Source organism: Geotrypetes seraphini, chromosome 4 (genome assembly GCF_902459505.1).
Source record: "Geotrypetes seraphini chromosome 4, aGeoSer1.1, whole genome shotgun sequence".
NCBI lineage: Eukaryota > Metazoa > Chordata > Amphibia > Gymnophiona > Dermophiidae > Geotrypetes > Geotrypetes seraphini.
Window position 1 is genome coordinate 239,153,294 of NC_047087.1, and position 12,333 is coordinate 239,165,626.

General features: G+C 43.9%; 1 protein-coding gene across 2 annotated transcripts in view; it reads right to left on the minus strand.

The window, feature by feature from the left end:
* Positions 1-12,333, minus strand: part of LOC117360079 (broad substrate specificity ATP-binding cassette transporter ABCG2-like) — a 76,561-nt gene that overhangs the window by 22,703 nt on the left and 41,525 nt on the right. For both annotated transcript variants that reach the window (XM_033943717.1, XM_033943718.1), the window contains 3 exons: positions 11,954-12,219; positions 5,768-5,850; positions 2,421-2,510 (listed from right to left, as the gene is read on the minus strand). In XM_033943717.1, the coding sequence (XP_033799608.1) occupies positions 2,421-2,510; positions 5,768-5,850; positions 11,954-12,219 (439 nt within the window). The remainder of the gene's footprint in view (positions 1-2,420; positions 2,511-5,767; positions 5,851-11,953; positions 12,220-12,333) is intronic.

Sequence of the window (12,333 nt, forward strand, 5' to 3'; positions counted from 1 at the left end):
GCATAACTTAACTTCAAATAACTGCAAAGTTTTGGCTATAATTGGCATTAAATGGTTCAAGCATCTGAAGAAGCATGGTGATTTGAATTTTACCCTACTGTCAACCAGGAGCCAGTGAAGTTCTACAAAAATTAGCTGAACATGGTCAGTGGATTTGGTCCCTACCCAATCATGATTCTTATTAGCAAACCTGATTTTGCTTCTATTTCAGGGAATCTCTTGAATTATATTTAAAGAGCAGTGGAAAAGTGCAAGCCCTGTTTACGAACAAAGTGATGCTCAGAGCCATCTTCTGGAACTGATCAATGGGCAGTGGATGGTTGGATTATTATGAAGCACTGTATCTCAAGGCTCTTTCCTTGATTCATAGCACCCATTTTCTGCTTAAAGACTGCCATGTCAGCCTTCTGGCTCCATTTAAATTTGCATGGAGCCCACCTCCTTTCTCTAGTTACAAATTTCCTGTTCATAAGAGACAGGCCACAGGGACAAGCAGTGACACATCTGTTCACAGACTCCATGACCCATACTGCTACTACTGTTCAAGAAAGTCGGGAGCAACATCAGAGAGGAAAAAATTATAAGGGTGGGAGAGAAGGGGAGAGGCATAGGATAAAAGAATGAGGGAAAGAAATGAGGGCGGTAAAGGAGAAAGGGATAATGGATGGGGAAATAAAAACCAACCACTGTAATATACTAATCAAAAGCAGAAAAAACGTATTTAAAAGGCCTTCAGATGTGGCTCTCAAATCGGATAATCACTTCTCCTTCGAGTCTTTGCCGCTGGCTTCCTCATTGGCCCATTTATTTTGTTTTCCGATGAAATTATATGTTACTATATGAAATTAAATATTGTGTAATTTGGGTGATTTGAAAAAGATATATATATATATATATATATATATATATCTATCTAATATAATAAAATGCTAGGCCGCGCATGCGCAGTTCCTAAGTGTGTGCCGCTTTTCTGTGAGCTGTAGCGACACATAGGAAGTGCGCAAGTGCGGCTTCTGGTCCGTCCTGCTGCTGCGTGTTCGCGCATCACAAAAGCTTCCCTGCTCTCCACCTACCGGCCGAAGCGCGAGCGAGCTGCGGAAGTGGTGGTGGTGGTGGCCGGCCTCAGGTATCAGTTTGACGTTAGGATGGTGGGGTGGGGAGGCCTGCGGAGCCCAGCAACTTTCCGCTGCCCGGGACCCGAGTCATTTGCCGCCGCCCCCCCTTCCGTTCCCGCGGGCACGACTGGCAATTTAAGCAGCGTATGCATCAGTCTTCACACGCTGCTTCGGGCCCTTCTACTGCCCTGATTTGCTCCGGACGTGCCTGAGTAAATCAGGGCAGTAGAAGGACCCGAAGCAGCGTGTGAACACTGATGCACACGCTGCTTAAATCGCCAGTCGGGCCCGCGGGAACGGAAGGGGGGGCGGCGGCAAATGACTCGGACCCGCGTTTGTAGTCGCCACTGTGGGAAGGGAAAGAGGGTAGAGGAAACGCTAATGCTGCTGTACAGGGAACTGGTGTGGGGGGGAGGGAAATGGAAGGGGGAGGGAATGCTGCTTTGCACAGACAGAGGGAGGAAGGGAGACAGAAAGACACAGGGGCAGGTGCACAGGGAACTGGTGTGGGGGGAGGGAAATAGAGGGGGAGGGGATGCTGCTTTTGACAGACAGAAAGAGGGAGGAAGGGAGACAGAAAGAAAAGAAGAAAGACACAGGGCCAGGGACATATACAGAAAGACAAACAGACAAAGGGGGCCAGGGACAGAGACAGACAGAAAGAAAGACAGCGGGAGTTGGGTCAGGAGGGGTGCGGGATGGTAGTGGACAGCCAAGGAAAAAGAAAGACAGAAAGAAAGACAGAAATACAGAAAGCGGCTAAGGAGAGAGAGAGAAAGAAATAAAGACAAACACACACACATATATTCTAGCACCCGTTAATGTAACGGGCTATAAGACGTATATATATATATATATATATATATATATATATATATATATATATATATATATCGGAAAACATAAAACAAATGGGCCAATGAGGAAGCCAGCGGCAAAGACTCGAGGGAGAAGTGATTATCCGATTTGAGTGCCATTTCTGAAGGCCTTCTTTTAAATACGTTTTCTCTGCTTATGATTAGTATGTTACAGTGGTTGGTTTTGTAGTTGATGTGTGCATTAGTTGCGTACCAGCATTTAAACCAGGTTTCAGTAGGCATAAGTGCTGCGCCCAAAGTTTGACACAAGATTCGCTCTAAACAGGTATTCTATAAGCAAGCATCCTGTGAGCACAGTCTCAGTACAGTTCATCAGTTAGCAGGGACCACCTCAGTAGTTGGCCTGCATGTTCAGGCCCAACCAACTCCAACGTGCTACAGTGCATGTGGTAAACAATAATTGTATTTCAGAAGAAGCCATACTTACATGAACAATTTTTTATTCCTGATGAACAGTTCAATTACGGACACACTTGAAAAACATTGGTTCGTAGATATGAAAAACAAAGAGCCAATCCTAAAAAGACAGAGATTACAAAACATTACCACACTGAACACCTTTTATTTGCTTGTTTTTAAATTGTTCTCATTAGTTCTATCAGAGTTGATCAATAACATAGGCATGGCCATAGCTATCTAAGTGTGGCCGCACAGGGGTATGAGGGAAGCCATAGTGCCAAAATTGCATCCCATCCATTGGCTTCCCTTGTTGATGCCACAAAAGTGAGTAAGGTGGGAAGAAAGATCGGAGTACTTGGGGATGTGTTGCCTAGGGCACATTTGTGGCTTGCGATGCTCCTGACCATAGGTATAAAATTACAAAGAAAAAATATTTAGAAAAACACCTCCACCACACAGCTATCGCTTACTGTAGCATAACTGAGAGACAAGATAGGGAATGATTTTTGCATCCCATCTCCCCTGTACAACCACACTACCCACACAATGGCCCTGCTTGTAAAATCACTGATTGTTTTGAAAAAAGAGTCACTCAAAAAGATGAATACTTCTGTCAGTTTACTGTAAGGCACTGATATAATGATGTAGAGTCCTCTAGTGGCTCTACCAAGTATATGAACTATTATTGTTTAGCAGCTCCAGGTTAGGGAGAGTGATAAGGTCTAAGTAGGAGGAAGCCCTGTCCAAAAGGTGGGAAATCTGAAGTCTGTATGTATTGTAGCCTAAACACAGATTTCATCTCTGAACTAAGGGGAAGATTCTCAAAACCCACCGTGCCTTTAATGATGGTCACTAAACCGGTTTCAACTGGTTTAGCATGGAAGTATTCTACTAGCCAGTTCTCAAAAGGGCTCACCATGGTCTTTTCCTGGCAGTCTCTGACTCTGCTATGCAAATGTATTACAACAAGGTCATTAATATTTAAACGAGCACTCCGGGCGATTCTTCATTATCGCTGGGTGATTCCCTAATTTGCTGGGTGATTCCCTAACCTCGCTGTCCTACATTTGCATGCAAAAGTTTCCAGCAGGTCTGAGCTGTCATAGTCTTAATTTCTGGTCAGTGCATGAGCACTGATTGGCTCATGCAATGACAGAAAATTTTGCACCTCCCCTCGACACACCTGGCAGGAGAGATGTTCAGTCCTTCCCACCACTTCCCCACAGGAGGGTCCTTAAGCAACCTGGGCCAATCAGAGCCTCAGGCCCTTCCCTGATGCATCTCAGGATGTTCCGGGGAGGGGAAGGCCTGCCATTTTGAAGAAGCAAGTCTGCTGGCCGGAGGGATTAAGCACCCCTCTGGCCAGCAATTCTGAAAAAGGTAGGTGGGGGGGTCGTCGGGGGCACAATGGCAGCAGGGGGAGTAGGCATGCCGACTGCTGCCTGTATGGGGAGGGGGGTGTCGCTTTATAGCAGCAGCAGGAGTGGGTATCCCTTCCGTTCCCAGGGATGGGGGTATCGGGGAAGGTTGCTTGATGGCAGTGGCAAGAGGGATTGGGCATCTCTCCTGCTGTGGGGAGGAGGGCAGTGTTGGGTGGGTTGCTTGACGGCAATGGCAGGAGGGAGAAGGCATCTCTCCTGCTGATCTTTGATTTGAGGTCTTTTAAAAAAAAAATTTGTAGGTTTATTCTGCGCATGTGCCGATCGCTATCACCAGCAATTGGCACACACAAATTTAGGGACCCTCCGTGAACCTCATTTGCATGCATGATTAAGAATGACTCGCTTTTTTGAAAGCATTACAATAGTGGCCGCGTCAGCAACCTGTCAGATTTTACCATGAACATTTGAGAATCTTCCCTTAAGTGAGAAAAGAATTGGAGGTCAAATGAAGCTTTAGGAGGAGGAGGAGGAGGAAAAGGAGTTCTTCTGATCATAGCAGAACCAGCTCAGGGGCTAATAGAAACTTCACAGGAATTGGATCCAGGAGGGCTGGGATCCATATACCATTTCCCTTTTAATGGTATTTGAGATTTTTCCAGTGGCTTTAGAAAAAATGAGGAGATACGTATATGTAAGGAAACAAATTGTGATTTTACATTTTCTTCACTAAGGGGCTGATTCAGAAAACTACAAGGAGAGCAGCACTCTGTTGTCTAAGGCAGTGGTTCCTAACCTTGTCCTGGAGGACCACCAAACCAATCGGGTTTTCAGGCTAGCCCTAATGAATATGCATGAGAGAGATTTGCATATAATGGATGTGACAGGCATGCAAATCTGCTCCATGAATATTTATTAGGGCTAGCCTGAAAACCCGATTGGCCTGGTGGTCCTCCAGGACAGGGTTGGGAACCACTGCTCTAAGGTTGCAGCTTCTACTGCAAAATAAGTTCATAAAAATATTGCAGCAATGCAGTTATCAATATGTATGCAAATTATTGCATTGAAAATGCAGCAGTAACCTGTAGCTCACTGCTAAAATTTCCCCTGCCTGTCAATCACAACTCACACGTTGACAGGAAGAGGCATTTAAAAAAAAAAAAAAAAAGCCACTGAGTCTACACCCTAATCTAAAACCCCTACCCTAATGTACGGTAGTTTTCTGCATTGGTCTCTTTAACCTATGGTAGTTTATTGGCTCACATTTTCCACTCACAAACCAAACTGATCTAACCCTGACATTAAAACCCAAATCCCTGGAACTTTAGTGGCCCCCAGCCCCCACTTTTAAAAAAAAAATTAATTTTGGGAAAAATCCGTGTTTGTCTAACACAGTGTATCGCAATCGAGATATCAGGTGTGCCGGCAAGAGGCACATCCTGTAGGCAGTCAGCCGCTGCCAGCGCCTCTCCTCCTCCCTGGCGTCTCTCCTCCTCTCCATGCTTCTTCTTTTTCAGCATCCCCTTTACTGGCGGCTCAGGGCCCCAACTGGAGGATCTCCACGCATGCTTGGACGTAGACGTGATGATGTCACACATGCGCGTGACATCATCATGGCAATGTCTGCGCACTTCCGGGTGCCCTCAAGCTGTGGCTGCCCGTTTAGTGTGCCATGGCTCGCAAAGTTTGCGAGACATTGATCTAACAAGTCAAAGTGCAATATTTAAAAGAATGTTTTTCAATTCATAATGAGCTCAGTATCCAAAAGCCATTTACTTGAGTAAACAACCTATTTGAAAATTACACTCTCTTGCTATAGCTAAGAATGATTGATCTTTGGGTGGCTGTGAAGAACTATTCTACTTTGACTGCAGTTGCTCTTTGCATCCACCCCCCCCCCCCAATACCCCTCTCCAACATTGCTGCCCTTAGCATCTGTGTCATTTCCCTAATGGTTAAACCAGTCTCAGGGACATGCATTCTTTCAAAGAGTTACCTGTTTTGTATACCACTGCGATCCAGTTTTACACCAAAAAAGATAGCTCCAACTATCAGAGCCAGTATAATAGTGACTACCACCTGCAAGAAGAGGAAATACATTTCTGAACTTTTAGCTAAAGAATATTTTGCAGTATATAATACCAGTTTAAAGCCAAAAGATAACTTAAGCAGTGTACATGCAGTGTTAGTGACAGAAAAACTCAAGTCCAAATATGAGAACATAAATGTTTGCCATACCGAGACAGACTGATGGTCAATCAAGCCCAGTATATTGCTTCCCCAACAGTGGCCAATCCAAGTCACAAGTATCTGGCAAGAGCCCAAAAGAGTAAAACAGATTTTATGCTGTTTATCCTAGAAATAAGCAGTGGATTTTCCCACGTCCATCTTAATAATGGCTTATGGACTTTTCTTTTAAGACATTATCCAAACCTTGCTAAACCAGCTGCTTTTACCATATTCTCTGGCAATAAATTCCAGAGTTTAATTACATGTTGAGTGAAGAAATATTTTCTCTAGTTTGTTTTAAATTTACTACTTAGTAGATTATTGCATGCCACTAGTCCTAGTAGTTTTGGAAGGGGTAAACAAGCAATTTACATCTACCCATTCCACTCCACTCAGTATTTTATAAATCCCTATCATACCCCCCCCTTGGCCATTGCTCCTCCAAGATGAAAAGCACCAGCCACTTTAGCCTTTCCTCATAGGGAAGCCTTCCCATTCCCTTTATCATTTTTGCCGCTCTTCTCTGTATCTTTCCTAATTCCACTCTATCTAGTGAGAGGCAATGGCAACCATTTTGTTGAGGAAGCTACTATGGGCAGGAGCGAGTGGGGTTCATGCCTGCCCCCTTTGAACCACTAGGGAGTCTTAGGTAGGTCTGCGGGTCCTATTGTGACCTTCAAGGGGGGGGGGGGTGCGGGGGAGAAAATCTGAGAGATCAGAAAAATTTTAAAGGTTATGCATGTCCTAGCTGATATTCAGAAGAAACCAAAAAGAAACTCTGTGGAATGACGATGTTCCTAAATGAACTTTATTTGAAAATGTCAAAGTTCCAAAGGTACACTAATATCATCCACATAAAACAAAATCATCTACATAAAAGTAAAATGATCCACATAAAAATCTTAAAGGACCTATTCCGCTAGGGATACAGGATCCAACATGGTCTGCTTTTCAACCAAAAGTCTTCTTCAGCGGTTCTATAAATAATGAGGGGTATGTTAAGGATATATATGTAAGTTATGAAAGGTAGTGGTTATGAAATCTATAACTGTGAGTGATATCTAACTTGCAAAGAATATTGACAATGTGAGATGAAAGATGTGAATGAAACTGATAGTAATGAGTTGGTGAAAGATCGTGATGAATATCACAAACATGTGAAGACAAAAGATATATGAATCTATGCAAAATGCAAAGTGAAGTGAAAAACTTAATATATTATAAAAGAATATATATGAATTACGAAGATCGTGCTATTCAGCCATGGTCCGCCTAACTGCATTGTTGGCCTAACTTACAAGGAGGGCCATTTTTACAAAAAATGTCTAAGTCTGATTTGGATATTTCCTGCAAAACATCCAAAATCGGGGGGGAGGGGGGGGAGAAATGCACAATTTCAAAAGCGTCACTTCTTGATGTCCAAAACCTTTTTTTGAAAGGTGTCTATTTGAACATCTAGGTCGATGGGACATCTAGGCCACCAGAATGTTCAACTTTATACCCCATTTTCAACCACAGAAACATCCAAATGCAGACCATTTAGATGTGGAAGGAGCCAGCATTTTGATGGACAGGTCTTATAGACATGTTAACAGAGCAGTGGGGCACCTTAGAGGGCACTGCTGTGAACTTCACATAAAAGGGTGCACATGTACATCTCACCATAAGCCCTTAAAATTTATGGTGAGTCCTCCACAACTCTCCCAAAACCTACTATACCTACCTGTCTACCACTCCCAACATCCCTTATGGCTGCAGGTGGCACCTACATGGTAATATAGTAGGGTTTTGGTGGCCTCACGTTCTCTAGCATAAATGTAATGGTTAGAGTGGCTTATGGGACTGGCTCCTCCTCTCTTTTGGCTCAGCAGTCTACCCACCAGATTACTTAAAGATGCACTATTAGGTTTCCCCATGCTAGATGCTGATGTTCTAGAGACAGGTAAGTACTTTTCATTCTGATTTTTTGGGGGTGGGAATGGGTTAGTGACCACTGGGGGAGTGTGTGGGAGGGTCGTGCATACTTACCTCCAGTGGTCATCTGGTCAGGCACTTAGACACTTCTAAAACAGGTCTAGCCTGAAATATCTAAGTTCCTTCCAGGATGTCCTTGGAATAGTTTGATTTTATCTGCAAGATGCCCAAATCTAAGCCTGCCAGAACCTGCCCATAGTCATCCTCTAATTCGCCCCTAACATGCTCCTTTACCGCTTAGATGTTCTGAAGGGAGAATGTCCTGCAAAATGTCCAACTTTTAAAAAAACAGCACTTAGACATTTTAGCAAGAAAAATATCCACGTGCCAATTTATTTGTTTGTTTTTTTAAAAAATGTTTTGGAGTTTTACAGCTAGGGGTATAACAGGGGTGTAGCCACAAGGGAGTCTTGGGGGCCCCTGGCTGGCAGGGGTCCCCATGCCTCGCCAGTGGTAGTGCTCCTCCACTTCCACATGTTCAGTTTCATGAACACCAAGCATGTACTGGGGTGGGGGGAGGCCTTACATGAAGTAGCAGTAGTTGCAGGTGGGAGGAGCACGTCTGCTGGCAGGATTGGGGACCCTAACTAGCTCTGGGTGGTATGTGGAAATTTCGGAGTGACAAAGAGCAGTAACAAGATGACACAAAATTGTGTTTCCTCCACCTTGTACTTTGGCACCCTTCAAAATTTGAGGTCTGAACATGTACCTGGGATATACATAGGTGGCATGTGGGACTCATCTATGTAACTTAGAAACATAGAAACATGATGGCAGATAAAGGCCAAATGACCCATCTAGTCTGCCCAGCTGCAGTAACCATTATCTATTTCTCTCTCTCAGAGATCCCACGTGCCTATCCCAGACCCTCTTGAATTCAGACACAGTCTCTGTCTCCACCACCTCTTCCGGAAGACTGTTCCACGCATCTACAACCCTTTCCGTAAAAAAAGTATTTCCTCAGATTACTCCGGAGCCTATCACATCTTAACTTCATCCTATGCCCTCTCATTGCAGTTTCCTTTCAAATGAAAGAGACTCAACTTGTGCACATTTACATGAAGTAGGTATTTAAACATCTCTATCATATCTCCCCTCTCCTACCTTTCCTCCAAAGTATGCAGATTAAGATATTTAAGTCTGTCCCCATACGCCTTATGATGATGACCATGCACCATTTTAGTAGCCTTCTTCTAGACCGACTCCATCATTTTTGTATCTTTTTGAAGGTGCAGCCTCCAGAATTGTACACAATATTTTAAATGAGGTCTCATCAAAGTCTTATACAGGAGCATCAATACCTCCTTTTTCCTACTGGCTATACCTCTTCCTATGCACCTTAGCATCCTTCTATCTTTTGCTGTCACCTTTTCAACCTGTTTGGCCACCTTAAGATCATCACATACAATCACACCCAAGTCCTGCTCTTCTGTCAGGCACATAAGTTCTTCACCCCCTAAACTGTGCCATTCCTTTGGGTTTTTGCAGCCCAAAAGCATGACCTTGCATTTCTTAGCTTTAAATTTTAGCTGCCAAATTTCAGACCATTCTTCAAGCTTGCCAGGTCTTTCTTCATGTTATTCACACCATCTGACATGTCTACTCTATTGCAGATTTTGGTATCATCCGCAAAGAGGCAAATCTTACCCGACAACCCTTCAGCAATACCGTTTATAAAAATGTTAAACAGAACCTTGAGGCACACCACCGGTAACATCCCTTTCCTCAGAGCGATTTCCATTGATCACTACCCTCTGTTGCCTTCCACTCAACCAGTTCCTGATCCAGCCCGTCACTTTGGGACCCATCCCGAGGGAACTCAGTTTATTTATTAGACATCTGTCTGGAACACTGTCAAAGGCTTTGCTAATATCTAAATACATCACATCTAGCGCACATCCTCTATCCAATTCTCTAGTCACCCAGTCAAGAAATTGATCAGATTTGTCTGACAAGACCTGCCTCTAGTGAATCCATGTTGCCTCCGACTGGTTTGAAGTGCTCTTGCTTAACAGCATATGCAAGTATTTCACCTTTCTCCTATAGAATGTGCATCTAACTATGTATAGACACACTATTATAGAATTATCTCCTTACTGTGCTGAATATTGCTGCTAACCAACAAGCCGATTCTCGAACCCTACTGTTGGTGGAAAGGCCAATTAGCACAGGAACAGTGTGGATATAAATCTGCGTGGAATGTTCAGAGGGCTTCAGTGCAGGAACATGAGTCACAGAGATGGCCGCAAATTGTATTTAAATTTAGTCAAATGTATGTTAATGATGTTGTTTGCTGCGCCTTCAATTGCTCAGAGAACAGCACACAAACAAACCTTGCAAAAATAACACCAACACCAGCACCAGCTCAGAGCTGGCAATGGAAGGTGCTATAAGAAGATTTCTTTTGATTTCTAGTTGAAAATCTGCCAGTTTTAGATTTCTTTTGGACATGGAAGAAAGCCCGTGTAAACCTGTAAGCAGTAGTACTAAAAAAATTAATGTGTGCAAGTTCAAGCAAACCCAAAAATGAAAGCACAAATTGGTGCTTAAATATAAAACTTTCAAGTAAAATAATTGAGAAGCCTATATTTAAAGTTGAAGAGCGGCACCGATTCATGGTCAAGTTTGCCTGGTGCTTGCACTCACGAGCTGCGCTTACCACAAAACTCTTCTGCGCATGTGCCAAGCACATTCCTCTGCTTTCTTTTCACTTTTACAGCATGCATATCATTTGAATATAATTTCCTTTGAGCATTGGAGAGCTAGTTTTCAGTGCTGTTCCAGCGGTATGGGATCTACCCTGTTGGCTTTACTGTGGGAGTTCTGAGAATTAGCCTGTAAATAACTCCAGATACCAACCTTGATCTGCCCACAAACTACTCTGATTACATCAGGGCAGTACATAATGATTGGCAGCAACATTATTTGGATATCACCATTTTAAATCAATGACTAGCCCCAGTCAGTGGCTCTTGTCTGGGCAACATGCTCTGCTACCTGGATAATTGCTTTTGAATACTGGGCAAAACCAGGACTGGATATCTATTTCATTTGGGTGAGTTGGATGGTTGTTTAGAGAGATCATCCATGGAGCACAGGATCCTAGAATTGAAGATTCTCTCTTTGTCACTTGAGCCCTGAAGGCAAGAAGAAAGTCTTCCTCTTCATTTAACAGCTCTCTGGATTTGGATGTAAAAGGAGCCAGAGAGGTCTTATACACACAGCTTGCAACTTCTTTAAAGACACCTTAAAGATATTGCTGAGCAGTGGCGTAGTGAGGGTGAGAGGCACCGGGGCGGTGGCACCCCTCCCCTGCCCACTTCTCTGTCCCCCCCTGCTCCTTCTCCGCCCATTCCCTTCCCCCGTACCTTTTCAACTTTCCCGGCGCAAACAGCATCACCAACTTGCTGCCCACATTAGCTCTCCATCTTATGTCACTTCTTAGGCGCAGGACCCAGAAGTGACGTCAGAGGGAAAGCCGACGCTGGCGTTAGATGGTTGTAGTTGCTGCTTGCGCCAGCGAAGAGCTAGAGGTACGGTGGAGAGGGGGGAGTGAAGGCACGTGTGAAGGAGGAGTTTCAAGGATTGGGGGGAGAGAAGGATGGGTGTCTGTGCTCCCACCATGACGACAGGCAACCCCCCTCCCCCGCTCCCTATGCCACTGCTGCTGAGGGCATGTGGTAAAATGTGGTAACAGCCCAGGAGCTCAAAAAATCATGCTAACACTCTCCACCTCCTGTATCTTCCCAGTGGGCTGAGTTAGCTACAAAAGACAAAAATTCTAACTTAGCTGCATTTTCAAGCATCCAAGAAAAGAATAAGGGCATCGTTTTGAAACAGAATCCAAGAAGAAGAATTATCATGAGTCATCAATAAGAGCAACCAACTGGTCAAGACTATTTTGCCATTACTTGAGAGCAACCACATGATCTAGTCTTTTGAACTGCACAAAGATTTGCATCCTATAATAAAGGCTTACCTGCGCGATTGAACTCTGAGGACTTCTGACAATATTCATTAATGACCTCTTTGTTACCCAGTAGAACTGATTAATGAAGCCATTGGCATAAGTAACTTCGTTCATGAGTCTCGAGCGCTTCTTTTTATTTTTCCTGCCAGTCTCAATTTTTTGTAGCTCCTTCATTGTGTCTGTGTACTGCTTGGATTTCAGGTACTCTTCATGCAGCTTGTCAACCAGAGAGCTCTCCTTCTTTTCGAGGCCATATTCAGAAACAGTGTTGGTCTCTGAAGAACAGGATGATACCGTCAAACCACATTTTTGTTTTCTGAATTTGAATTTATATCACCATAGGGTTCCTTTTACTAAATGGTGGCAGAGGTTTCTACCATGGGCCAGCG